The sequence below is a fragment of the Poromitra crassiceps genome (genome assembly GCF_964638095.1).
Source record: "Poromitra crassiceps genome assembly, chromosome: 15".
Lineage (NCBI taxonomy): Eukaryota > Metazoa > Chordata > Actinopteri > Beryciformes > Melamphaidae > Poromitra > Poromitra crassiceps.
In genome coordinates this window covers 3,870,707-3,896,680 of record NC_139634.1, presented here as the reverse complement: position 1 = coordinate 3,896,680, position 25,974 = coordinate 3,870,707, and the positions used below count along the sequence as shown (strand labels likewise).

Below are 25,974 nucleotides of genomic sequence, written 5' to 3'. Positions count from 1 at the left end.
TGTGTTTTGTATGTGTTCTCTGACAGGTACATGGACTACTTCCCTCTGCCCTCCAACACCAGTTCAGACTACTACTTTGAGAAGAGCGCCAACTACTTTGACTCTGAGGTGGCTGCTCAGAGGGCCGCAGCTCTCCTGCCCAAAGCCAAGATCATCACCATCCTGATCAACCCAGCTGACAGAGCGTACTCTTGGTACCAGGTCTGTTGAGCAACCCACAATCAATCAATAACTCATAATCATAGTGCATGTTAAATATCAAAGTCTAAAGGTCTTTGCACACACAGTCCGATTGTTTTTGTATGCGTGTTTTTTAATCCGTCATCTGAAAACACAGACGGGTCCCAGCTCGCAAAAATCTATTGACCGATGCGAAAAACGCAGAAAATCGAACCTCGTCCGAAAACTTAAATGACGGACGTAATTGTCGGACTCGGTGTGTCAATGATGATTGGCACAAATGAGGTCGTATTCTTTTTTTTCCCGTGCGTCAATTTCGGACAGAAATACGGACTTGGTGTGCAAATGCTATAAGATCTTACACTTTTGTTCACTGTTGTGTTTATCTTTGTCTGGAAACCTTTGCAATGTCATTGTACTATAAATAGTTTATTTTAGATTCCTGCAGTCTTCACTGTAGGTAGATATTGTATACAGTGCTGATATATACAGCATCAGTACACAGCTCACGCTGCACCTCTCTGTCTGCCCACAGCACCAAAGAGCCCATGATGACCCAGTGGCGTTGAAGTACTCCTTCCATGATGTCATCACAGCAGGCCATGACTCTCCGGTCAAACTACGGGTCCTGCAGAACCGCTGTCTGGTGCCGGGCTGGTACGCCGTCCACCTGGAGCGCTGGCTCAACCACTACCACTCCAGCCAGGTACCGTGGGTGCGTGTGTATTTTCCCTTTATGAGCACATACGGCACAACATGACAAGACCGTCCTGCTCTGATAAATGAGCCTGTCTGTGCCTCTTTCCCCCCAGTTGTTGGTCTTGGACGGCCAGATGCTGAAGACCGAGCCAGCCGCAGTCATGGATAAAATCCAGAAATTCCTGAGCCTGGCCAACGCTGTCAATTACCACAAGATCCTTGCGTGAGTGTCCACTTTCACCTCACATCACAACATCATCCCCCCCTTTCAGCTGCCAAGTTTACAGATTCATTTGCACTTAATTTATAACTTCAGATTTCTCAGTACGCATCAGTACACATTTGACTCTGGTTACTCATCCAACAACCTCCCAATTTCTACGCTTCTCTAGAAACAGTCGATCTTAAAAAGAGATGTTTGATGTTCTGCCCCAGACAATTCCAAACAAATTGAGTTTGTTCAGGTGTGTAGCAGGTAAAACGATGCACAGATGTGCAGCTGTGTGTTCTGCATCTAGCAGGAATCAAGTGCTGCTCCTACTTTATCATAAATCAGTCATAATATGTTTGCTTGCTTGACAAATGCAGAATTGTTTGTGGGGTAGCTGTAGAGTAGCTTCTTATGCTAATGAGGTACTGCTCTGATTGGCTGGCCATGCTAGAAGGCATGCCCTCCTCTTAGCGCTGATTGGTCGATTTCATAGTAACAAGATTGAGTTTTTTTCACTGTGATTTCCTCACACTTCCAAGTATCAAAGTCAGCAGAAATATTAAGAATCTCCACATCTTAGAATACCTCCCCTTTAAGCGTGAACAGTACATTACTACTGTTAAAACTGTATAGTTTTACTTGTTCAAACCAAACGGTTCAGATATATTTAGAAACAGGAGAGACCACATAACATTTCACTCTGACCAAAACGTAAAAAACTGCGGATTTAAAGAAAATATTTTTTCAATGTTTTTTTTTAAGGTTTTGGTCTGAGTGAAATGTTCTATGGTCTCTCCCGATTCTAAATATATCTGAACCGTTTGGTTTGAACAAGTAAAACTATTTTTATAAGCATTTTCCAAAATGTGTATGGGAAAATAAATGGCAGATGAAAATCTCTGGTACAGTGCTGAAGCAGGAAGTAGGCGGTCACTTTGCCTCTCTATAATATATAATGTTGCTCTTATGTACAGGTTCGACCCTAAGAAAGGCTTCTGGTGTCAGCTGCTGGAGGGCGGGAAGACCAAGTGTTTGGGGAAGAGTAAAGGGCGCAGATACCCTGACATGGACCCTGAGGTATGATAACTCATAACTTAACATTATGTACATCGTACCATCTGTTACTATTTCACCGATCTTTTGAAACATTTTCTGTATTTCTTCAAGGTTTTTAAATGTGATTTCATTGTACCTCTTTCTTTCTCTTCCTCCATCAGTCCCAGGTGTTCCTCAGGGACTACTATCGGGATCACAACATTGAGCTGTCCAAGCTGCTGTACAGGATGGGCCAGCCGCTGCCCACCTGGCTCCGAGAGGAGTTGGTCCACACCAGGTAGCAGCAGCCAGCGGGAGACCACAGCTCAGCCCCTCCCCCTCCCCGGGGGAAGTCGGCCGTGTTTGACGGGAGCAGCCGAAGTCGAAGTCGAAGATCCCAAACAGTTTTGAAAGAGACTGAAATCTTATCGAAACGGAGATTTGAACACGGGGTTGCCCACCCAGAACTCAAAACTTGTTGTGATCTTCACGAGATGGATGGGGCGGAAGTGGGTGCTAAGGGGAGAAGAGAGCATAATAACTAGTGGGGGGAAGGGAGCTTCTGAGTGCACCCCCCCCGCTCTCCCTAACCCTGCGAGATGCCTCCATCCTCACAAAGGAATGAACTGAAACATGGAAGCCACATGACGGCATCCACCGTGTCTGAGGAAGGCACCCGTGACGCACAGGGCGGCGGTTAAGTGTTCAGTAATCATATCCCTGTTCTCTCTTCCTCTCATGAACTCAACGCTTCATCTCGACATCGAAGGAAGGAAAGAAGCCTGAACCTTGACCGGTCGTCACAGTGCCAGCTCCGAGGAAAAAGGAGCGGAATACACTTGAACACACAACCATCCGTGTCTCCAGCCAGGTGGTGTTGTGTCTCCAGCCAGGTGGTGTTGTGTCTCCAGCCAGGTCGTGTTGTCCGGAGCACATTAGAACAGGCAGTGTCAAATGTATGGAGAGAGATGAGCTTGACTGACAGAAAGGCGTTGTGGTAATTAAAGGATTTGAGTGGGAGCAGAATGGGGCTTCTGGAGTCTTGACTCAGGCTACATGTTGTAGCCTTATTTGATAGGCCTTGGGTAGAATCTAGTTATCACATTTACAAGTGCCAGGACAGAATCGTCATCAAAATATTACTACATGGACGTTTGAGGGTTCTTTTTTTTTAAGATAGTCTCTTTTCTTTTTTACTCAGATTTTATTTGTTTGATGAACTTTTTCTATGATGCTGTTGGTAAAGCATTATTGTAGAATGTACCACAAAACAAAACGTGTTTGTTTCAGTTCCGTCATCGAGGCCAGATGTACAGCAGGCTGGTTTGTCAAACTGTTTGTTTGACTCTCCCCTTATTTAGTCATCTCCAGGGAGCGTGGACCTGGCTAAAGCAGGAACGGTCGGATGAATGTCGAAAGCACAATTATTTAAGCCAGGCACGCGCGTGGACACCCGTTCACAGCATACCGGTTATCGGAAAGCACACTCAACGAAACGAAACGCATCCTACTACAATCTGTGAAGATGACCATAAGCTAGCTATGTTAAATAGGCACTCTGGTTCAAGAGGTTCCCGTAGAGTGTACAGAGCAAGATCATCCATTCTTGTATCGCAGTATCTACATTGGATTTTTATTTCAAAACTGTAGATTTTGTCCTCCGTTTTCATTTCATTTAGCAGATGATCTTTTAAGTTAGGGGAGCGGGGAAAGAATGTTGTCTCTGGGAGAAGCGTGTAAAGAAAGATGCAGGCCGACCAACGGTGTGACGTGTCGACCACACGGGCGTTTGGTTGCCGGTCAAGGTATTACCACTGCAACTAGATGTCAAGCGTACATAACAGAAGCTGCTCTTATTGCAATAGTTTTGTACAATGTTCTGACGTAATAACGATGCACATGTCGGTCCTTTTGATTTCCTGACTTTGTAATGTACATAATACGCCACCCTTGGTAGACCTAAATTATTATGAATTGTGTTTGGGTTTACGCTCTCCATCGGCCCCTTCTGCGCACCCTGTGCGAGGGGGGGGAGGCGGGGGAGTGCGTCGTCTGTTGCCGTTGGGACGATTTCATTGTATGGAGGTATGTCAATAAAATGGTTCCCTCTCACATCCTCTCACTGCCAACTATTGTACAGACGTAATGGATCTCTCCATATAAAGTATTAAGTGATAACACATAACAGAAACGATGGTACTAATCTGGACTGTATGATAAAGAGATTTGTAATTGTTGTCAATAATTTTTACAGTGTAACTAATATTGTCGGTGCTTTTTAATTTGCAAATAAAACACCACTGTATTTTTCAGTCGTTGCTTTGCTTTGCTTTCCTTTCTCCGTCACCCAGACTCTTATTTTGTTATTCAGGGTCGCTCACTTCCTTTCTCCGTCACCCAGACTCTTATTTTGTTATTCAGGGTCGCTCACTTCAAAGGGAATGCAGGGAAGACGAATAGAGGAGATTTTCTGAAGGGCCGAAAACTCAAAATAAAATGGGTGGCTGCCTGAAGTCTTTTGGTTTCATTTTGTAATTCAGTCCTCGTGTGATATGAAATATAATACAGCCTGACCCTCTTACAAACCCTTATGCAGCATTTAAGTCGATCAATAGAATGTTGCATTGTTTATTTTGCCGGTTTATTGATGCTTGTCGTATTCCACCTAACAGACTACTGTAAAGGAACAGCTGCGTAGTCGTCACTCCTGTTTTTCTGGTTTTCGAGTCATTTAATTATCGGGGGAAATACGCAACAAGGAAAGCTGAGCAGGCAAAAAGATCTTCTCTCAAAGCAATGTTTGTTTTATTTTTAATCATCCCTTGTATTCTGGACTGTGTTAAATTGAACTTTGGAGTTTAAGCTCCACTCCACTCTATAGTACTAGTTCATTTTTGCCCAGTCCAATATCATTTCTAAATGTTTCTGAATCCCCCTTTTTATTTCCCCCCCCCAATATTTTATTTTAAACTTTTCTCCTTGGCCCCTCCCTCATTACCACCACTGAGGTGCCCTTGAGCAAGGCCCTTAACCCCAACTGCTCCAGTGAAGCTGATCAGTGGCCAGCAGATCAGACTGTGGTTGTACTGGTCAGCTTCCAGGTATGAATGTGTTAGTGAATATGAACAGGACACTCCTGAAAAAGAGAGCATTGCTCTCAGTGGGACTCCCCCTGTATAAATAAAGGTAAAAAAACACACACACACACACACACACACACACAAACAAGGCAAACAAACAAGCTCAGACATAGGTAAACTAAAGAAAGAAAAAACATATACATTATCGACATTCAGTATTACTTCATGCCACCTGAATCCCCTTATTAACTAAGATTTGAAGGAGTTACAGCCTTTTAGTTTACAGTACTATGTAACTTGGAGTAACTGTGAGAAAAGTGCATTTTATCAGTAGTAGCAGTACTAGTACTAATGTATTACAAAAAGCAGTCAAAGTTTGTATTATTTTCATTATTAAAGCTTACATTTCCAAGCAATTTAAAGACATTAATGAAGATTCATGAATCTCACTCCAACATTTCAGAGTTGTCTGCCTCTACCAACAAGTGATGCTGGTGGCGGTTGACCAATAGCAGTGCAGAGCTGCTATAAAGTGACCCAGCCCACAGCACCTCCAACTCCGGGGCTTTCCACTGCTCAGCACCTTTCACTTATATTTCTTGGAACCTGTCTGTGCGTTCACAGTCCTTCCTCATTTTGGGGCTATATTTTGGCCTCTCCTGCTGATACTGACCACTTATTTGTGTTGAAGAACGTGAGAAGAACTTGCAAGAGCGATGGACAACTCTCCTCAAGATGCTCTTCTGGCCCCGGGCAGCCTCTCCGGCAGTGAGGAGGACCTGATTCTCCCTGGAAGACCCAACAGAGGGTGAGACTCCAGCAACCTGTATGCTGCCACACCACACATCATCCACTAAATGATGGCCCATATCAATTATATAGCTTAACAAAAGTGTGAAGTCGAATTTAAATATAGAAATCTAAATCTGTAAAACTAAAACTGCTTTAAAAAAAAAATTTAACCTGCAAAAGCATGTGAAAATGTGAAACGTTTTATTGTATTTTCTTTTTACTGATGACTCATTTAGATAGCACCTATAGGCGAAAAAGTTTTAATGAAGCAGAAGAGTTCATTAACTTTTTTTTTTTGCATTGTGCCTTTTTACACTAATAATTTGTACCTTTTAAAATATGTGGATACATGTTTAATAACTAAATAGTCAGAAATACTGACCACCCCTGCATTAGCAGAAGACGTCTGCCTAGTAACTCGTGATGCTGTCATGCTATTGGCTCATAATAGGCAGTAGGGAAAAAACATTGGGCTGTATTTAGGCAACATATTAGGGTTTAATTAAGATAGTTGGGATATTTTTGGATTGTTTTGGACCTACTTAAACAGAGTTACAGTATTGTTTTGCTTATAGCTTAACACAAGTGTGAAATGTTAGCCTAATTTAAAGATGTTCTGTAAAATTGTAAGGCTCATTAAAACTGTTTTAAAAGTGAAATCAAGTGACAGTTTTTTAAACCGATGACTCATTTAGATATAGCACCTGTAGACAACATAGAGTAAAGTTTGTATGAGGCCGAACGGTTCATTAATAACTGAATGTATTTTTGCATTGTGCCTTTACACTTGTTTAAATAATTTGTACATTTTAAAAGATGTTTAAACATGTTAACTAACTAGTAGTCAGATATACTGAAACTTCTCCTTTGCATTTAGCAGAAGGCGTCTGCCTAGTAACTCATGATGCTCTCACGCTATTGGCTCATAATAGGAAAAAACATTGGGCTGTAGTTAGGCTAATAGGGTTGAATTAACTTGACTTTACCTTTACCTTTAAGTTATTTTGGATATTTGGGATTATTTGGACCTACTTAAACACAGAGTTACACTATTATTTTTCTTATAGCTTAACAAAGGTCTGAAATGCAGCCTCATTTAAATATAGAACTGTAACTTTGTTAGAACTATAAAAGTCTCATTACAACTGCTTTAAAAAAAAACTTTTAAATAACATGCAACACAGCAGCTGAAACTTTATTTTTAAGTGACTCATTTAGAAAGCATATATAGACAACAAAGTTTGTATTAGGCCGAACAGTTCATTAATAACTGAATGTCGTTATTGCATTGTGCCTATTTATAATTGTCAAATCATTTGTACCCTTTAAAACATGTTTATTCATGTTTAATAACTAGTAGTCAGAAATGCGGAAACTTCTCCTTTGCATTAGCAGAAGGTGTCTGCCTAGTAACAGGTGATGCTCTCATCCTATTAGCTCATAATAGGCAGCAGACAAAGAAAATTGGCCTGTATTTACATAATAGTGTTTAGTTCAATTATTTGGGATATTTTGGATTATTTTTGACCTACGCTACCTCCCACTTTGATTTTCTAATTAACTTGCTTGTGCCTCATGGTTGCCCCATCTCTCTCCCACTGTTTCATCCTCTTCTTCTGTGTCTGTGTCTGCCTGTAGAGCCTCCAACAAGCGTGCGTTCAAGGTGGCGGGCCTGACCACCCTGGCCTGTCTGCTGGTGGCCAGCCAGGTGTTCACCGCCTATCTGGTCTTCAACCAGAAGGAGGACATCCACTCGCTGCAGAAGAACAACGAGAACCTGCGCAAGCAGATGACTCGCAGAGTGATGCAGGGTGAGGGGGTGGGGGATGTATGTGGAAGTGAAAATAAACTCATAATGATCGAATGGTCTTTTGGGAGGCTGGCCAGTGTCCGTGGGAATGATAGTCTAGTTTATCTGACTTTATATAGAGGTGTGTGTGAGGAGGCATACGTCTCCAGAAATGCAGCATCCGCAAAATAGTGATCTTCATCAGACAGGAGGAAGAGGAGGCTGTAGGCGGAGAGGGAAGTGAGAGTTGGCTTTGAGGAGGATGTGAGGAGAGAAAGTACCAGAAGGCGGAACACTGTACAGACTACAGAATTCCCCGAATGAGGAAAGACAAGACGAGTATAAGGAATCAAGCTGTGCGCTACATTTATATTGTAATCATCATAAGCATTGAAACAGCCTCATCTATAGTTTAATATAATATCTAGCAGTCTGCTCACCAGGGCTATTTAAGATGTTACTGGTGAGTTGGTATGACATCTTGGTTTAATATGTTGTTAACAGTCTATTAGTTTTTACATTTCTGTAGTCCTCAGCTTTTATTTCAATTTCAGTTTAGATGTTTTGTTTTTAGTATGGGCTCAGTAGCTTTAGGTGTTTTTCCCCTCAGTTTCAGTTCTAGTTTTAGTGTTTTTGGTACTAAGCAATAAATCATTAATTATTTAAAAAAAATGTATTAACATGAATTTTTCAATTAGTGTTCAGTAAAAACAGTTATCTTTGTTTTACAACTAGTTACTTCTATTTTAAGCCACTCAATTATTAGAGTGGCTACCATCTTGTACCTACTCTGGTGTGTAAAGTCCCCAGACTGCTTCATCAGTCTCCCCTTGTCCCCTGCAGCGGCTCCTATGCAGATGCACATGCCCATGAACAGCCTGCCCCTACTGATGGACTTCACCTCAGATGATGACTCCATGACGGCCAAGAAGACACAGCCGATGATGGTAGGTCTCCACCTGCCTCCATCACTGTGTCTTTATGCGCAGGCTCAGCAACAAGCTCACATAAAGAGAACATTAATAAAAAGTCTTGGATGATTCAAATATGACACCTCAGACATGAGAATTAATTGAAATGTGAATGAAAACAAACGTGAAATAAGACTGAATACCAGTTGGTTTTGTTTATTATTATTTAGAATGTTTGACTCTTTCTTGTCCCGGCAGAAGCTGCAGGACACTGCTGTGGTGAATGTGGTGAAACTGGTGAAGGACCTGTTGCAGGTATGTTGCTCTCAGTATCCTGTGTTCTCACCACAGAGCCACCCATAAGCCTCACTATCGCTCTGTGGGTGTGAGTTGTCGTCATTAAACTATGATTATGTTCTGCCCAGAACGCCCAGCTGCCCCAGTTCAACGAGACCTTCCTGACCAACCTGCAGACCCTGCAGAAACAGATGAATGACAGTGAGTGGAAGGTAAAGACACACACACACACACACATGCATGCACGTGCACACACACAGAAACCATCTTGTCAGTTGTATAGCTTTTCTATCTAAACACTGTGTATTCCTTAGGGCTTTGAGTCCTGGATGCGTCACTGGCTGATCTTCCAGATGGCCCAGGAGAAGCCGCCCGCACCCCCCACACCTGAGAGCACACCTGAGACAGGTTACTGAAGCCAATCCTACCGCCCCCTCCCCAGCATTACATTCACATTTTACTCATTTGTTAGCTGACATTCTTATCTGGAGCAATTTACAAGGAGTGTGGTAGAATAAGATTAATTTCCCCAGTTTACCATCAAATCCCCAGCAGCCAACAGTAAGGAGTGCCAGGGTCGTGTAAGAGAGAAGTAAAAGAAGAGCTAAGGAGAGCGAGTATGGAGCTTGGCAGTAGCCACAGGAGAATATCATTTAGATTTGTAGGTCACAGTTTGCTGAATCCAGATGATAGATGGTAGCCTTTTTTAATTCCAGTGCACAAGATGCATTTCGCTGCCTCGTTTTGGATCATTTATAGCCTCATTTTCATTATTTAGTGTGCACAATTTCATACTTGGTGCAAACAAACACAAGAGCAATTAGATGAGAGGTTCTGATATTTCTCACACTGCCACCACACCTCACCACATCTCATCTCCTACCGGATTCACCAAGTTTCACTTCCTTCTTTTGATCTGTCTACTTCAGTTCTTCAGTTCCTTCTTATCTCCATAGAATAAAACATGTCAATGTCCTCACATCTTCTCCTCCCTCCGTCCCTCATCAGTCACTGCCTCTGTCATCATGACCAAGTGCCAGACGGAGGCGTCCGTTGCGCACCCCCACAAGATCGGCTACTACTCCCCGCAGTGTGACGAGCAGGGCAACTACAACCCCATGCAGTGCTGGCCAGCCACCGGCTACTGCTGGTGCGTGGACGGCAACGGCCACCCCATCCCGGACACCCATGTCCGCGGCAGGCCCGACTGCAACAGAGGTAGAGGACACGCTCGCTCCCAATGAAAACAGCACCTGTGTCTTCGTCGCCCCATTTACACCTGGTATTGAAATGCAATATGTATCCAGAAACCTTATCCGGATACAGATCTCATTTTAATACCGGGTGTAAATGGGGTCTGTGTGTGACAAGAAGAGTGACCAAGTTAACGTTTCCTCATTTTCCGTCGCGTTTTCTTTCTCAGTCCCTCGCCGCATGATGGCCGCCCCCAGGATGATGCAGCTGAAGTCCTTCAGCGTCAACGAGGAGGAGGGTGAGTGTCTCACCTCAGCTTGTAAAGATCAACAGAACTTGTATTTGTTGGTGGATACACGTCTTTGATTCTTTGCGTTTCTTTTCTTTTTCCAGACAAGAAGTAGAGTTGAACCAATTCAGCTGATCTTCTTCTTCATCGTCATCATCAGCTGATCTTTCCAGAGGCACCAGAAGTCTAAACACATCCTACATTATGTATCTGCTATAGGATGTCCTCATGCAGTCCTCCACGCAGTAATGCTGTTTGTGATTCATCAATCATTCGATAGGGCTGGGCGATAATTCAGTGTTGTTGTTTATCATCTTTCAGTGGAATCATATCGTGATGATATATTTTAATATTGTGACACATTTCTGTTGTCTACATTGATGATGATGAGTTAAATTTGAGCTACAAACTCTCATAAAACGAGGTATGGTACGAGTATTATTTGATTATTGCAGTTTTGTTTGACCTCACATTACCATTCGGTTCAATGAGATGAACATGAGTTTGATTATTTAATGTGATTTTGCATACACGAACCAACCATATCATGATTATACCCTATTGATCAAGAAAAATCCTTATGATTGCTGTGATATTGATTTCAACCATATCGCCCAGCCCTACAATCATGTAATCTGTCAAATGACATTTCTTTGCTATTCCTATTTTACGCATAGCCTTCATATTAAGAAGCCTGTTACATACATTTGTCTTCATTCATAGACTTCTTTGGGGTGTTCTCATTGACATTTAAAATCTCTGACATATTCTGACATACGAGTGTGAAACGTGTGTAACCGTATCTCTGAAGCATACTTTAAGATTTGACTGTGACAAAGTGATTTCTGCGTAGAGGTGTTGGTCGAGAAAGCTGAGTAAAGTATGCTGTTTCCTTAACAATGACTATATTGAAATAGACATACAATTGGAGAATGTTAAATAACATTAATTTGTGGTAAAGTTAACACTGAAATCTAATTGGATATGGTGACATTGCTCACTCATTCCAAATTGGGAGGTTTGACTTGTGTTTTTATTTTATTTTTTTCTAGCTTAAGTTGGTTGGTGACATTGAATTGTAATGAATTTACAGAATTAACTGATTCATTAATTATTTTACTATATGTCCACCAGCAGTACAATAATCTATAGAAGTTAAAAGCTATCACTTTAATAAATACCCCTTTAATAAATAAACTTTTGTGTCTATATGTCTGGGAGAATACAGCATATGAAGTATAATTTTAATGAGGCATTCTCAGACAGATATGATTTCATGAATCATGACAACCCACTGTTAGGCCTTTATAAATCTGTCCCACTTCCCCAAAGTTAATCTTTGTTCTAAGATTGTCTTTAAGGAGAGACAGATGCAAAAACTGCCAAGCTGACACTCAATCCAAAAAATATAAATAGGAATGAAATCATAGACATAGTCCAACAGAAAACCCTGTTGCTTCCTCCCCTCACTGACTCCTCAGGGTTAGTAGGGTTAGTTGGTGTTTCCACTGTCCTTGGCCCAGCCTGAGCTGCTGGTGTGAGAGTGTCTCCAGCTGGTCCAGTGTCACTCAAAGCCCTGAAGGCCGGGGTTGGTTAGAGGGTGGAGGGCAGGAGAGCTTGTCCCACTAACTCTCCCTGGTGATAATGACATGCAGAGATGATCATAAGTACGACTGAGATGCGTTCGAGAAAGTGATCCCTGAAAAATAATGAAACAGTGTTTGTCCGTGTTTGAACTTTTGTGGAGATGTGAGGGGAAAAGAGAAGTGAACACCATTAGAAAAACAGAAGTAAGGTGAGAATAAAGTCAGCTTCTTCTCTCCTTCAGCCCTCCTTCCATGTTCTCCACCACTGGTTGTTTGGGCCCCTGAAAAGGCGTGCTATTGTCCGTTCTGGCCTGGTGGAGATTGAGTGCCGCCAGGCTGGATTGGTAGGTGTGGTGGACGTTTTAAACTGCTAAATAAATAGACTTGGAGAACAGAGCTGTCTTTCCGTACTGTATGTTTAATATTGTTTACAAACAGCTAAGAAGATGTTATCCAAGCAAGTGCATGGAAGAACATGCAAAGAACAATGATTTCTCTGGTCAATTAAAGACAACGCCCGGCCCCTCTGGGGCTCCTGAGATGAGGTCGGTATCAGGGCCCATGAGGTAGGCTACTCGGGCGGAGAACTTGTTACGCCGAAACCAAAACTAACTGGGTGAATGGAAAATTACTGAAAAACATTGGGCTACCTCATGCTGTATGACTGCAGGAAACACCAAATTTGGGCTTCCTTGTAGACAGTGAAAGGGCACTGTGCACACTGCTGAGTGCACAGTGCCATTTCTCCACGCTCCACTCTCCCCTCCGCCTCCAGCGGGCGAGCGCCCTCGGGACGCTCAATTTATCACCAAGGTCGGCTCGGCCTTCCCTACATCACTGGATCTCAGTTATAATGTTCTGGAGGCGTTCAGCAGAACCACCACCGGGCCTAAAGTGTCTCTATCGGTCCAAAAACCGCCTCATAAGTCTCCCCTCCCGAGCCGACCTGTCTGAGCTCGGCTAGATTACTTTCTGCCGCTTGAGCAATGTGTGAAAGTTGCCAGTGGGACACGCTGTATACAGTTTACAGCGCTGGACACGCTGTATACAGTATACAGCGTGTATACAGTATATAACGTATATATATATATATAGTATGTATACAGTATACAGCGCTGGACACGCTGTATACAGTATACAGCGTGTATACAGTATATAGCGTATATATATATATATAGTATGTATACAGTATACAGCGCTGGACACGCTGTATACAGTATACAGCGCTGGACACGCTGTATACAGTATACAGCGCTGGACACGCTGTATACAGTATACAGCGCTGGACACGCTGTATACAGTATACAGCGCTGGACACGCTGTATACAGTATACAGCGCTGGACACGCTGTATACTGTATACAGCGCTGGACACGCTGTATACAGTATACAGTATACAGCGCTGGACACGCTGCCCTGCTTCTCTAGTTTGCTCTATATTGGTTTATTGTCACGCCGGGTTCATGTTTTTTCATGTTTACATGAGACAATGTCCTGTTTGTAATAATGCAGTTATTAACAAATGAACCGGTTTCCAATGCCTCAAATGCACCTGAGATATCTTCGTCTATCCACAGGATTTGAACGTACCACATTCAAATCAGATTAATTCATACTTGATTGTAATGTTTTATTCATCTCATCCCTTACTGTCTGTATCACGTTCCAAAATGACACGACGAAGAGGCTTAAAGCAAAACATCCCCCTTGGCATTTTAACAACGGCTCATTGTTCACAGATGACCTCAGTTTTGAACTTTGGGTCCATCTTGGTAACCGTAGCGCCATCATCACTCAGACTCAGTGAAAGTCGAGTCTGGATCATTCATAATTCAGACCAGTGTAATCCAATCCAAGTGACCCAGTGCCAGTGGAAGACATAAGCATGGGGATGCATGGCCACAGGTCTCTTCATCTGTGAACATGGACGTACCCGTAAGTACCGGCTGTTTGCAGCCATTTGCAGTGTGGAGAGGCTATAGTGGTGTGTTTAATGACGGCAATGAGTTTAATGACAGCTGATTTCAGACTGGCCCATGCAAAAAGCTCTCTGTATTTTCTGTATATGAGTCTCTGACTCTGTCTCCGTCTCTGGTGTCTCTGTCTGTGCAGATCATATCCGAAGCAGCTGTAAGAGTGGGAGTTGTATTTAAAATCCCAGGTAAAGTAAGGACAAGTGTGCACATTGGATTGCTGTCCCCCTGGGGGATTTTCATCTCCAACCGTCATTGTTTCTTTGTTTCTTTAATCACAGACCCAGAGGGCAAAAAGTGTGTCGTTGTTAGAGAAGAGAGACATAGTGTGGAATACACATCGGGAAAGGATGAGGTAAAACATTGTATTTAACTACAACTAGAAAAGTCATTTGCTCTCAGGAAGCGTACTGCTTTTTCTGTTCTAATGTAATGAGCCATGTGTGTTTCAATTAGGAAACAAAGTCTTTCTCATTTGATCAAGTTACAACTGTGGACAACATTCAGGTACATTATCCCAAATATTATATATTATATTATTATTATTATTATTAAAGATATATACATTCAGGTACATATTAAACAACCTTTCACCATCAATCCATGCTAAGTACTAGATGTTTGGACATTTCCTAATTGAATCCAAATCTGCAGAAATCGCACCCTGAGCTCCTCCAGCCCCTCGCTGAGTCTGTATCCTGTGGTTATAACGGAGCGCTGCTGATTGGTGGAAGCTCCAGGTCCGACCAGACAGGCACTCTGATAGACCATGGCATCATCAAACAGGTGACCAGGAGACCAAAACAAAACTACCACACCCACAAAGTAGCAGCTTTGATTGACTGTTCAGTGATGATGACATTATGCCAACTCCATTTTTAGATTTTGACCAAGTTGTTTGGTCGCATATCAACAGAAGTGAAAGGAGAACTGTTCACCTCTGTGTCTTTCATTCAGGTATGTCTCTCTACACATATAACCCCCTAATCTAAAAGCATCTTAGACACAATATCATGCCAACTCACTTCTGCTGTGTTGCCAGTTTCACCCAGATGGCAGCGCTCTGGATCTCCTGAGCCCCGAAAGACAGGATCTCAAACCGGTGTCTCATCCAGTCCTCGGATGGTGAGCAGCACCGACGAGGTTTCTTCCACTGCCATGTCCAGATTGATACAATAACAACAACAACAAACATGCAAATCATACTTTTCTTGCTGTCTCAGTCTTGTAGGAGGGACGTGTGAAGTGTGTGTGTGCTCAGCAGAAGAGGCCTGTGGCCTTTATGAATCAGGGAGGGAGGCACTGAAAACCAATCCAAGCAGTATTTCTAGCAGGTAGGTCACTTAGAGCACAGGTCAAGCAAACTGGCCTTATGATACATTAACTCCATGGTTTTTGAATGGCTTAATTACACTGGCTAAACACAATAGACTTAAGTGTATAACTCAGTGGTTTTCAACCTTAGGGTCGTGACCCTAAGTGGGGTCGCGACCCTAAGTGGGGTCCCCTGGAATTCAAATAGGGTCGCCTGAAATTCCTTTAAAAACACACACACACACACACACACACACACACACACACACACACACACACACACACACACACACACACTTTAATACTATTGAAGATGATTAGGGTAACTTGCGTCCCCCCCCCCTTTCTGAGTTTAAAGTGATAATCTCTAAGATTTCAGTTTTGTTCTCTTGGGTGACACCTATGGCGATGAGTGGTAATTGCATGTGACATCCAAACAGTGTTGCATTATGTGACATTACTAATGTCACATAATGTCACTATATACTGCAAAGGCTTCCATCAATGGACCATAGCCTCAATCAACATTGTGAGTGATTTTTATTTATTTTATTTAGATGCAAATCTTTGAGATTATAACTTTAAATCAGGATTCTGAGAATAAAATCAGAATTATGAGATTAAAGACAGAATTCCAAGTTACTGTCAGAATTTTGAGGAAAAAAGTCAGAATTTTTAGATTAAAGTCAGAATTCTCAGATTAAAGTCAGAATTCTGTGGGAAAAAGAAGCACATGTGACATCACTGATGATGTCACTGATGATATTATCGATGGTGTACCGGAATCTGAATGTCTCAGGTCCCTCGATTTTTGTGACATCAAAGTAGGGTCACAAGTCAAAAAAGGTTGTGAACCCCTGAACCCTCTAACTGTATATTGGTCACTGTGATTCCTGCTGTACACAATGTCATTCCAGTTCCCTTTATTGAAATGTGAGGATGAATGTGAAGTGTCTCTTTACATGTTCATGATACGTGTTCCTCAGATGCAGTTCCCTGTTCTCGGTGGCCGTTGAGTGGAGACTGCATGCAGAGAAGGCGGAGCCTGAGTTCTGCCGCAGCAGACTGCAGCTGTTCAGCCTGGCAGGAGGGGCCAGCATGACTGACCTCAGAGGGTCAGTGAGCTATCTATTACACGGCTGAAGGAACTAGGAACATTATACTGTCCTCCTCCTAGTCCTAAGCCATAAAGGACAGCAACTGACCAACTGTGGTCATCCATTGGTCATCTTACCCAATACCTGAGTCGTACCAAAATCATCTCTGTCTCCGATAGCTATATAGTTCTGTCCGGTACGCATGCTAACACTTTATACAGTATAGTAGTTGTAGGTGATTAGCATTATGCAAAGTATGAAGATAAATCTTTTAGTAATCCGATGTTGCTATTGGTTTTTATTCGATGGCCTATAGATTCATAGCTTCCGAAAAACAAAATGTATATCTTTCATCATTCGTAACTTAAGTCCAGTATGAATCAACAGTAGGCTTAGACCAGGGGTGTGAAAATACCGGGGGCAGCTTCTTTTCGCATCATATGGGTTATTTAAAAAAATAAATCAAATACAATACAATACAATTGTACTCTAAGGATTGTGTTTACCATCTGAAAACATTACTTCCGCCTGGATAGTTCCTACTTGGTGCTTGTCTACAAACTGTATGATAGTGCTGTCATCGTTAGTGCTGTCATCGTTAGTGCTGTCATCGTTAGGTGAATGGGAAAAACGCTAGTGAAGTTGCTTGATTAACCAATACTGTGTGGAGGGCCACATATAGTATATTTTGAGAGACAAGCCGAGGGCCGCTTAAATTCTTTTCCATTGTTTTTTTGTAGATTTTTTTTTTTTTTAACAAGCAGCCAGCGTTAGAGCTGCTACAAGTTCTCATTTCCTCACATTTAGGATAATGCAATAATAATATAATAATAATAATATTAATAATAATAATAATAATAATAATGTGAATTAATCTAAACATTGTATCCAATCCTCTTGTCATATTGGATACAGTGACCAATGCACCAAACTCCCACAAAGTCAGACTATTCCTTTAAATGAGTTATTGCAGCTGTTAACAGTTTGTGTTGGATTCAACGCTCACTGCCCCAATCCCTCCCAGAGTCAGCCCGCTGGTAAAGGTTCTGGACCAAATCCAACTTGAAGCCACGTCTAGCGACAAGCTCCTCCCTTTCCTCCTAAAGGACGCTTTAACAGGAAACAGCAGGACGGTCCTCCTCTACTGTATCCAACCACAAGGTCAGTGCGGTCAGTCGGCCCTCTGAGCCAATTCCCACCAGGTTACATTATATTCCTTTCAGCACACAATCAGCAGAGAGGTTCAATTGATTTAACCTGGTCTCCCCCAAAACCAATCAGGCCTCCTGGATGACGAGACCCCCTCTGCCTTAGCTTTGGCTCAGAGAGTGAGGGGTTTGGTAACTAAGGCAACCGTCGGCCGCTGGTGTCCGAGGGCGACCGAGCAAGAGATCCGAGATCACATCCTGGATCTAAGAGCCACGATGATGTCACAGGGGGATCCAGGAGAGCAGAACACCTATAGGCTAGCAGAGCTGACTCTAAATCTACAGGTGATCTACAGGAGGTGACTGGTGGCTCACAGCCTTTCATAGGATCCTCCTGATTTGACAACTGATCTGCATTCTGTAACCTTTCCACCAGATTGTGAAAGATCAGTCATGGGAGAAGAGGAGGGAACAGTCAGAGAAGATCAAAGTCAAAATAAAGGTTTCTACCTAAAAGTAGAATTTTGATCACAAATGTACCAAAAACGACAACAAACCATGTTCCCTTTGCACGTAATAATGTCATGTGTGTCATGTTTTTCATTGATTTGGCAGGGATGTCAGTCCCCAAACAGCAAGCTGCACCTCTCTGGTGATCGCAGGACTGACCAACGAGAGACCACAGACAAGATGACATATTTACAGGAGCAGTTGAGACAAGAAATGAAAGAACACATCAAAGGTATTGATGTGATAATTGGAAACAAAATGACATTGTGGATATGGGGACTACCATTACCCCTATATTGTTTGCGTTGGTCCTAGAGGGTAAAGGGGACGTGGAGAAGGTCCAGGAGAGGGTAGCTAGAATCCAGCAGCTGAGGGAGACTCTCAGAGAGGAGATGATGAAGCAGGGGCCTGCTGGCGAGACATCTGACCTCTCACAACAGGTAAGGCACTTCATCTGATTCAAGATTTAAGATTCAGTTTAATAGCCATAGTGAGTAATCAGATTACAAAAAGAAAACAATCTCAAATGATAAAGTGCACAGTAAAAAGTGTTTTAAAGTCACATATAATGGGGGTAGGGTGCGGGGGTAGGGTGTGGGGGGGGGGGTAGGATAGTGTCCCTGGGGACCTGAGACGGTTGTGCTCAGGGAACATCGCGGGGGGAGTGATAAAGTCCTGATTTGTGGGTGCTTTCGGGTCTCACTGAAGAGGCGGATGGCAGTTGGGAAGCAGCTGTCTCTGTGTCGAGAGGTATATTAGATATACTGAACACCTGTAGGCCTACATCCAGTGTGGCACCATGTTTGCAATTCTGTGTTAATACCATAGGTTAATACCCTATGAATGACATTTGTGCGTGTACACATGGGCATACTAAGACACTAAGACAGCCATCTTGGCTTTTTACTGCTCAGGCTCAGTTGGAATACAACCAAGCACAGGAGCGGAGGAGACGACTTAAGGAGGATCACAGCAGATTCATTCAGCAGGAGGTGGAGAAGATGGAGACAGACGTGGAGCAGGAACAGGTACCTGTGGGATAATGAGACGCACTATATTCTATATACATATACATGACTGTGATTCTGGTCTATCTTAGCTGAGGTTGCCGAGTCTGTTTAAATTCACGCAAACCTATTATTTTAGTGGAACAGTGGAACTCCTGCATATATGCCACTTCATTCTGTTGTTTTTCTCACATTTTCTTGTGGGTTTTCCCCCCCATCCACTTCTCTGCTAGGCAGAGGGTCCCCAGAGAGAGCTGCTGCTTCTGGCCAAAGAGAGGCAGGTCGTGGTGCTGCAGATGGAGGCGCTGCGCACTGAGGCCCAGCTGGCTGAGAGAGACATGGAGGAGCAACACCACAGACACCAGATGGAGCTGCACTGTCTGAGGGAGGAGAGCCTCCAGGTGGGAATCACTTGGGTCCAATGTGAGACAAATGACTATCTGCCACATTTTCACATTCATAAATGCCCATTTTGCTACTCTCAGTTGCCGACAACAGTGATTCAACACATACTCAGGTAACAGTGCTGGAGGTAACTAATTACAAAAGTAACATATTACATGTAATAGATTATGCTTTATTCCAGACTCAGGGTCCATACAAAAATACAATCAAATACACACAATACAAAAAAGATTAAAAGAAAACACAAAATAAAAATAGTCTAGTGACTCATTTTAAAAGACACCTATACCAGTGCTCCCAAAGCTGAGACGTGCAGCGTGTGGCACTGTACGCAATGTTCACCAGCACCACCACAAGTTGATTTTCAGAATCATTTAACCGACAGATAAACCTGTACATTACATTTCTCAAGACAGCTTGCAGTGTGTTCACACTACAGCACTCACAAACATCTCACTCGCACTAGTCCATCTGGGCCTTTTTAGCAGTATCATCAGAGCATCATTACAGTATATGCCACTTGCAGTCTCTGAAGGCTGGCTTTTTTATAGTTCATACATACATGTATACATACATTTGCTCGCACATACAACATACGACACTGACGATAAATGTCCTCGTCATCTGTCAGTTGGTCTGTGATCACGTGACCAAGATATTTAACTTCACTGCAGACATTCAGAACATTACCAGACAGTTTAAAGTCAGGAAAGGTCATACGTCTATCTTCCACAGTTCTGCAAATCATAATAGCACTTTTATATTTTACATCCTGTTGTTCCCCAAACACAGAGCACACATTATGGAGCTGCTGCAGACCGGCTGAGCTCGGGCTAAAAATGACACAATCATCCGCGTACATAAGATGGTTCATCACTGTACTGCCGACCATACAGCCAGTTTTACATAAGCTTAATTTACATGATAGATCGTTCATGTAGAAATTGAATAAAACAGGAGACAAAATGCTCCCCTGTCTCACCCCATTGTTGAAATGAAAAGGAGCAGACATACTGTTGTCCCATTTAACCTGTAATATACAGTATTACTTTTAGTAGTAACTCACTAATATAACTTATTACTTATTGGATTTCAGTAATATTATACCAGTTACTTTCTCAAGTAACTCAAGTTACAAATTGAGTTACATTTTATTAAATCAAAGCACATATTTAAAAAAGACAATCATTTCCTAATCAAACTGTGTGTTTTTATGCAAATAACCACTATAGATGACAAGAACAAAGGAAAAAAATACCATTTAGAATTTTGGATTGTTTACAGTAACACTGACTTCAACTGTCATTCTGCTGCTGCCTGGGTTACATGTTGTTTTGGTAAAAGTAATGCAAAAGTAGTGTAATAAGTAACGAGTTACTCTACACAGAAAGTAATATTGTAAAGTAATGTATTACTTTCAAATGAAAGTAACTAGTAATATGTAGTATATTACATTTTGAAAGTAACTTGCCCAACACTGTCAGGTAATGACAGCTTTAACATTTCACATTTGCTGGTCTGAACAGAACACTGTGTTTTTGCTAAGTCTTTCGCAGGGAAAATCCTCTGCCACATAGGAAGTGAAGCACTTTATGTTTCCAGCAGCAACAGAAGTTTGTTTGGAATAAACAGAAGAAGAGCTTCAGTTAGCACAGACAGCTCAAAGTTCAGTTAGCACAGACAGGTCAAAGTTCAGTTAGCACAGACAGCTCAAAGTTCATCAACAGGAAATCTAAGGAAGAAGACACATCACATCAGTGGTGTTGTGATCTCTGGGAAGGGCAGTGCTAAAACATCACAGCAACTAGGCTGTTATTGATACAGTATCAGGAAGATCAATGGAATTCAGTCAGGAAAAATGAAAATCTCCAGTCTCTGATGATAATGAAAAAAACAAAAACAAGAGTGCAAAACAAAAAAGTGACAAAGACGGCAAACAAAAACAGTTTGGTTATATCATCATTAATTTGTGGATGTTTTTGACCCATGTCCGGTTGTTGTGTTGCTCTCCGTCTAGGTGTTCAGAGTGTTTCGTCAGGTCAGTGAGGAGCAGAGGAGGACAGCGGAGGGCAGATACAGAGCTCTGCTGCTGGAGGCTGTGCAGGACGCCATCTACCTGTCTGCACACAACCAGCAGCTGCAGGCCGAGAACAAGCAGCTCCGCATGGGTGAGCTCATGAGTCATGTGACCACTCACCTATCAAAAACTGGCCTATGCTTGGAGCCGACTTTGACTCCTTGACGTGAACTGTGTATACTGCCATTGGTCTTCATAAATGGGTTTATTCTACAATGTAATAACAATTTTCGTTCCTTTTCTCCGTAGCACTGGGAGAGCTAAAGGACTCTCTAGCTGTGCGAGGTGATCCCAAGGCTGAGCGGTTATCCCAACAATAATAGAAGAAAAGAAAAAAGAAACTATTTTTTAATTAGATGAGCTCATCTAATTAAAAATATCGTTTATTTTTTCTTTACTGTAAATCATGAGAAAATAAAAAAACTTTTTTGACAATGCATTTATTGGTTAGTTCTTATCAGTCTGAATAGATGTGATACAGAAAACATCAAGCTGACAATAGCACCACTCGTGAGAAATGTGTAACCATAAAGAAGATAATCATTACAGACACCTCAAATTTGAATTCACCTGTAACAGTGTAAGAGACACAGTTAAGAGTTGCATTTGAAAATTTGATGCGAGTTGGCAAGATCAAGGCAACTGATAACTGGACACTGGTCAGTAGCCATTTAATGGTAAATTATTACAAAACAAATGTGTTGGATTCTAGAGGTCAAAATGCAGTTTCTGTTTGATCATGGACAAATAAGCATAATCACTATCAATGAACAACCCAACGTTGACCATTTGAAATGAGATGAAAAGCAACAACACTCAAGGAAAACATTACCGACGGGAGGCAGGAGAAAACACAAACACCACTTTAAAAAAAAACACGTTTTGGCACACTGTAATACAAGGTTGTTCTGGTTAAATGGACCTCATTGGGCGGAGACAGACTCAACTACCTGTAATACAGGTAAGCTGCCAGAACGATCATAGACAGCGGCAGGAGGAAGAGAGGGGTGAGCTGCAGCCCCAAGACGGCCCAGGACAGCAGAGCATTGAGCAGCATGGAGCAGGAGATGACAAACAGTCTGGTGATCCCGCTGCCGTGCTTCAGCACCACAGACATCAGCAGTCCGTTAGCCGCCTGCCCCGCGATCACGGCCCACACGGCCCCCGAGTAGCCCTCCAGGAACGTCTTTTCACTCGCCACACCGGAGACCGAGGAGAGCCCGTTGATGACGACTCCAAACACATAGAGGTAAAGGTTCTGCAGGCTAAGCGGCAGCTGCTGGCTCTTGAGCACCCTCTCTGTGTAGACAGCTGCTAGGCCTGAAATAAAGCTATACACCAGCACCAGGAAAAGGCCCCAGGCTGTGACGTGAAGCCGAGGACTCGCCTCGGCTTCGGCCGTCCCCGGACCCAGGCTGCTGTAGCTGTGGCACACTCCGGCCCCCGTGAGGAGCCCCAGCGACAACCACTGAGCGGACCGAAGCCTCTTGCCCAGACAGAAGGAGTAGAGCAGGGCGGTGGAGGCGATCTTCAGGTTGCTGAGGACTTGGTAGGAGCTGGGGTCCATGTAGGCCTGCATGAGAACTACCAGGTTGTTGTTGAGGGCGTAGAGCATGGCAGGGACTGCGTAGGGAGCCACGAGGACCAGGGAGGGAGTGGCGCGCAGGGCGGACGCCCCCCCGATCAAGAGGAGGGTCGCCAGGGAGATCAGAAGTTTGACTAACTCGATCATGAAGACGCAAGAAGAGGGGCTGAAGGGGACTCGACCGTCCACCTTGGTGAGGGCGATGAGCGGCGCGTGGGAGCCATAGATGAGGACCATCAGCCCCAGGAGGACACCCCACTTCAGCCTCTTCGCCCACTGTCTCCTGCACCTGGCTGGGGAACTGGGCCCCACATTCTGGATCACGATCATTCTTAATAGTGCAAACTAAACTCTTAAATAACTCCTACACAAATATCAAGTCATAAATAATCACAATGTGGCAATTTTTTAAATAAGCAAAACCACGAATCCCAACCAAATCTCAATTATTAAATAGATAATTATTTCAGTAAATGTGTATTTTGAGCTGAATCATGTGGGTGTAAGAAGCATTTGTAGGGATAACTGCTGTTCTGACATCTCTGATTCAAAGTCAAACCGGCTTAGACAGCTGCTCCAGGCAACACTAATAAGATGCCAGTCAGAATCTGATGGGAGACATAATTAAAAGCTTGTAGGCACAAAGTCTGGTATCGAGTGTGTAGATCTAACATTTGTCAATGAAAAGGAAATAAAAGTCAGTAACTGAAGCATCACCCTAAGCTTGCACAAACATGAATAAGAAGGGGGGAAAACACTTTTGAGTCCCCAATGAAATTCCAGTTATATCCTGTGATCCATAGGATCCCAGGAGAGCCTCTGTTCATGAGCCACTGAGACAGCAGCAGCTGCAGCGCCGCTGTATCCACAGGCAAAGCAAGATGTGGACTAGTAGGCAGTCCTAATTATTTTGGTCCCTTTTTCATGTTGTTCAAATAATCTTTGACGGTCCTTTCAATGTTGGGCACTTGATAGCTCTGTGCTGCGTACATGCCGGTGAGTGTTCCCAGCAGCACCCCCAGGACGGCAGAGGAGCGGAGCTTAGCCACCACATAGCCGGCCAGGAAGCCCTTCAGGAACGGAGATCCCAACACAGAGCCTCCCTACAACAACACACACATGACACAACACTGTTATAACTGTCCCAACAGAAAGGGGATTCTAACTAGGGATGCAACGATAACCGGTTTTAATGATAACCGTGATAAAATTCCTACCGTTTAAAATTTTCATTGCCATTAAAACCGTGGTACCGTGATTACCGTGGTACCGTGATTACACTGCTTTGAAAAACATGGTAAATACTGTCCATCATCAACCAAAGTTGGCAACAGTCTCCCAGGTGCAAAAGTGCAGCCTTGGAGAAATGATTTCAGTGAGGGTATCAGTACTTTTTGGGTCTGAGTTTTGAATATAAAACGTTGTAAAATGATTTCAGTACTCAGTACTCAGTACTTTTTTTTTTTTTTTTTTTACGCATACCGTGATAATACGATAACCGTGATAATCATACCGTTACATCTCTAATTCTAACTCAGGTTGGTGTGCATTCACTTGGTAAACGAGAGAAAATCACAGTAGCTTCAAGAATATATTCAATGACCAAAGAAACATAATTAAGCAACTTACCTGAGGAATTCCTACGGAAACTTCGTTCTCCACTCGCCTCTGGATCTCTTCTAACTGATTCTTGAGCTGGGTCAGATCTTTCAGCTGTTTCAGTGGATCCTACAGTAACACATCACACCAGCATTAGCTATGTAAGAGTAATGTCACAGACTTTTACTATGCACAGTTAACGCTGCTCAATACACTACAGTTGATTTTCTTTCTTTACTATAGATTATAGAATACAGAATTGCTCCACAAGAGCTTATCTATAGCAACCAAGTGAGTTAGTTTTCTGAAAGTTTGCTCACTGTCCTCACTAGCTAACGCTAGCTACTTAGCAAAAGCTTCTAGGAAGCACAAGGAGCGATGACTATGTGTCTGAAGAGCATCAAATCTCCCCCGTGCAATGTTAACATGAAGCCATCTGCTGCAGACAGGCAAAGGGTTCATTCTTCTTGCAGTAGAAAGGACTGTCATCTGACAGGAAACGTGGAATTAAATAAGTTTAAACTAAAGTCAGCGCAGCACAGTAACTTACACTCACCTTGTCATCCGCCATATTTGCTCAATGTAATGATCTGCGCTTGACTCATAAGCCTCGGAGAGACTGCTACTTGTTTTCAGCGCAATTACTTTGGTCTGGCAGACTCGTCCTTCGCTCAAAGTGTGTTTCTTTCAGCCCTCAGCTGCAATTATTGCAAGAAAACGCGAATGTATACGTTCGTGTTATATCCAACACGGACCGTATACAGATATGGTTGAAAGACAAGGATGCCATACATTTGTTTTGTTTAATCCCATTGATGACGCCTAATTGTCTGCAAGACGGCGACGAGGGACAAGTTTGAGCCTGGGATATCGATCAGCTGAATCACAGAGTTGTGGTTTCTTGTGTGGACTGAAACGTTTAGCGTTATCTCGCAATCTAAAGACTGTTCTCAAGTCACCCACTATATCAAGTATGTGTCAGTAGTTTGTCCGAAATGCATATCGAGCTAAACTCCAAACATGTCCTCCAGAGGCGTATGGGCCTCACGTGTCAAAAACGTCTCCGGTGATTGGCCCGTGCTTGTTTATTCCGACACGTGATTGGTTGAAGAACATAGCAACAAAGCGCCATGTTTTTTGCAAGCGAGGACAAACCCAGCTTTTGTACTGGACATTTATGAACAACAAAGCCACAAT

General features: G+C 42.9%; 4 protein-coding genes across 6 annotated transcripts in view; 2 read left to right on the top strand and 2 right to left on the bottom strand.

The window, feature by feature from the left end:
* ndst1b (N-deacetylase/N-sulfotransferase (heparan glucosaminyl) 1b) overlaps nt 1-4,415 on the top strand; it is a 79,701-nt gene extending 75,286 nt beyond the window's left edge. Inside the window, exons 11-15 of one of the 2 annotated variants that reach the window (XM_083652433.1) lie at nt 27-201; nt 716-886; nt 993-1,102; nt 2,065-2,167; nt 2,308-4,415. In XM_083652433.1, the coding sequence (XP_083508559.1) occupies nt 27-201; nt 716-886; nt 993-1,102; nt 2,065-2,167; nt 2,308-2,427 (679 nt within the window). In that variant the 3' untranslated portion in view covers nt 2,428-4,415. Of the gene's footprint in view, nt 1-26; nt 202-715; nt 896-992; nt 1,103-2,064; nt 2,168-2,307 lie in introns of both variants that reach the window. The other variant, XM_083652432.1, reaches the window with a different exon arrangement.
* Nucleotides 4,416-5,800: 1,385 nt separating this feature from the next.
* Nucleotides 5,801-11,674, top strand: LOC310790668 (H-2 class II histocompatibility antigen gamma chain-like). Its single transcript, XM_083652398.1, has 9 exons — nt 5,801-6,013; nt 7,636-7,808; nt 8,630-8,733; nt 8,956-9,012; nt 9,123-9,206; nt 9,309-9,402; nt 10,003-10,212; nt 10,418-10,486; nt 10,582-11,674. The coding sequence occupies exons 1-9, from the start codon at nt 5,922-5,924 to the stop codon at nt 10,590-10,592; spliced, it is 894 nt and encodes a 297-aa protein (XP_083508524.1). The 5' UTR covers nt 5,801-5,921; the 3' UTR covers nt 10,593-11,674.
* A 10,359-nt stretch (nt 11,675-22,033) lies between these two features.
* LOC310790300 (putative UDP-sugar transporter protein SLC35A4) lies at nt 22,034-23,508 on the bottom strand (the record flags this gene model as incomplete). The annotated part of the gene is made up of 1 exon (XM_083651976.1): nt 22,034-23,508. The coding sequence occupies one exon, from the start codon at nt 23,506-23,508 to the stop codon at nt 22,540-22,542; it is 969 nt and encodes a 322-aa protein (XP_083508102.1). The 3' UTR covers nt 22,034-22,539.
* Nucleotides 23,509-24,069: 561 nt separating this feature from the next.
* Nucleotides 24,070-25,348, bottom strand: LOC310790301 (SLC35A4 upstream microprotein; the record flags this gene model as incomplete). Of its 2 annotated transcripts, none has more annotated exons than XM_083651977.1 (3): nt 24,070-24,281; nt 24,808-24,906; nt 25,328-25,348. In XM_083651977.1, the coding sequence occupies 3 exons, from the start codon at nt 25,346-25,348 to the stop codon at nt 24,084-24,086; spliced, it is 318 nt and encodes a 105-aa protein (XP_083508103.1). In that variant the 3' UTR covers nt 24,070-24,083. The 2 variants fall into 2 exon arrangements, with proteins under 2 accessions (XP_083508103.1, XP_083508104.1); XM_083651978.1 differs by having other exon boundaries at nt 25,334-25,348.
* Nucleotides 25,349-25,974: the final 626 nt, after the last annotated feature.

Bases quoted from the DNA above. Each gene is read 5' to 3' on its own strand.
- LOC310790668 (XM_083652398.1), top strand. From the start codon at position 5,922: ATGGACAACTCTCCTCAAGATGCTCTTCTGGCCCCGGGCAGCCTCTCC. The intron at 9,013-9,122 runs GTATGTTGCTCT...TGTTCTGCCCAG, and splicing joins TGGTGAAGGACCTGTTGCAG to AACGCCCAGCTGCCCCAGTT. The intron at 10,213-10,417 runs GTAGAGGACACG...TTTCTTTCTCAG, and splicing joins CAGGCCCGACTGCAACAGAG to TCCCTCGCCGCATGATGGCC.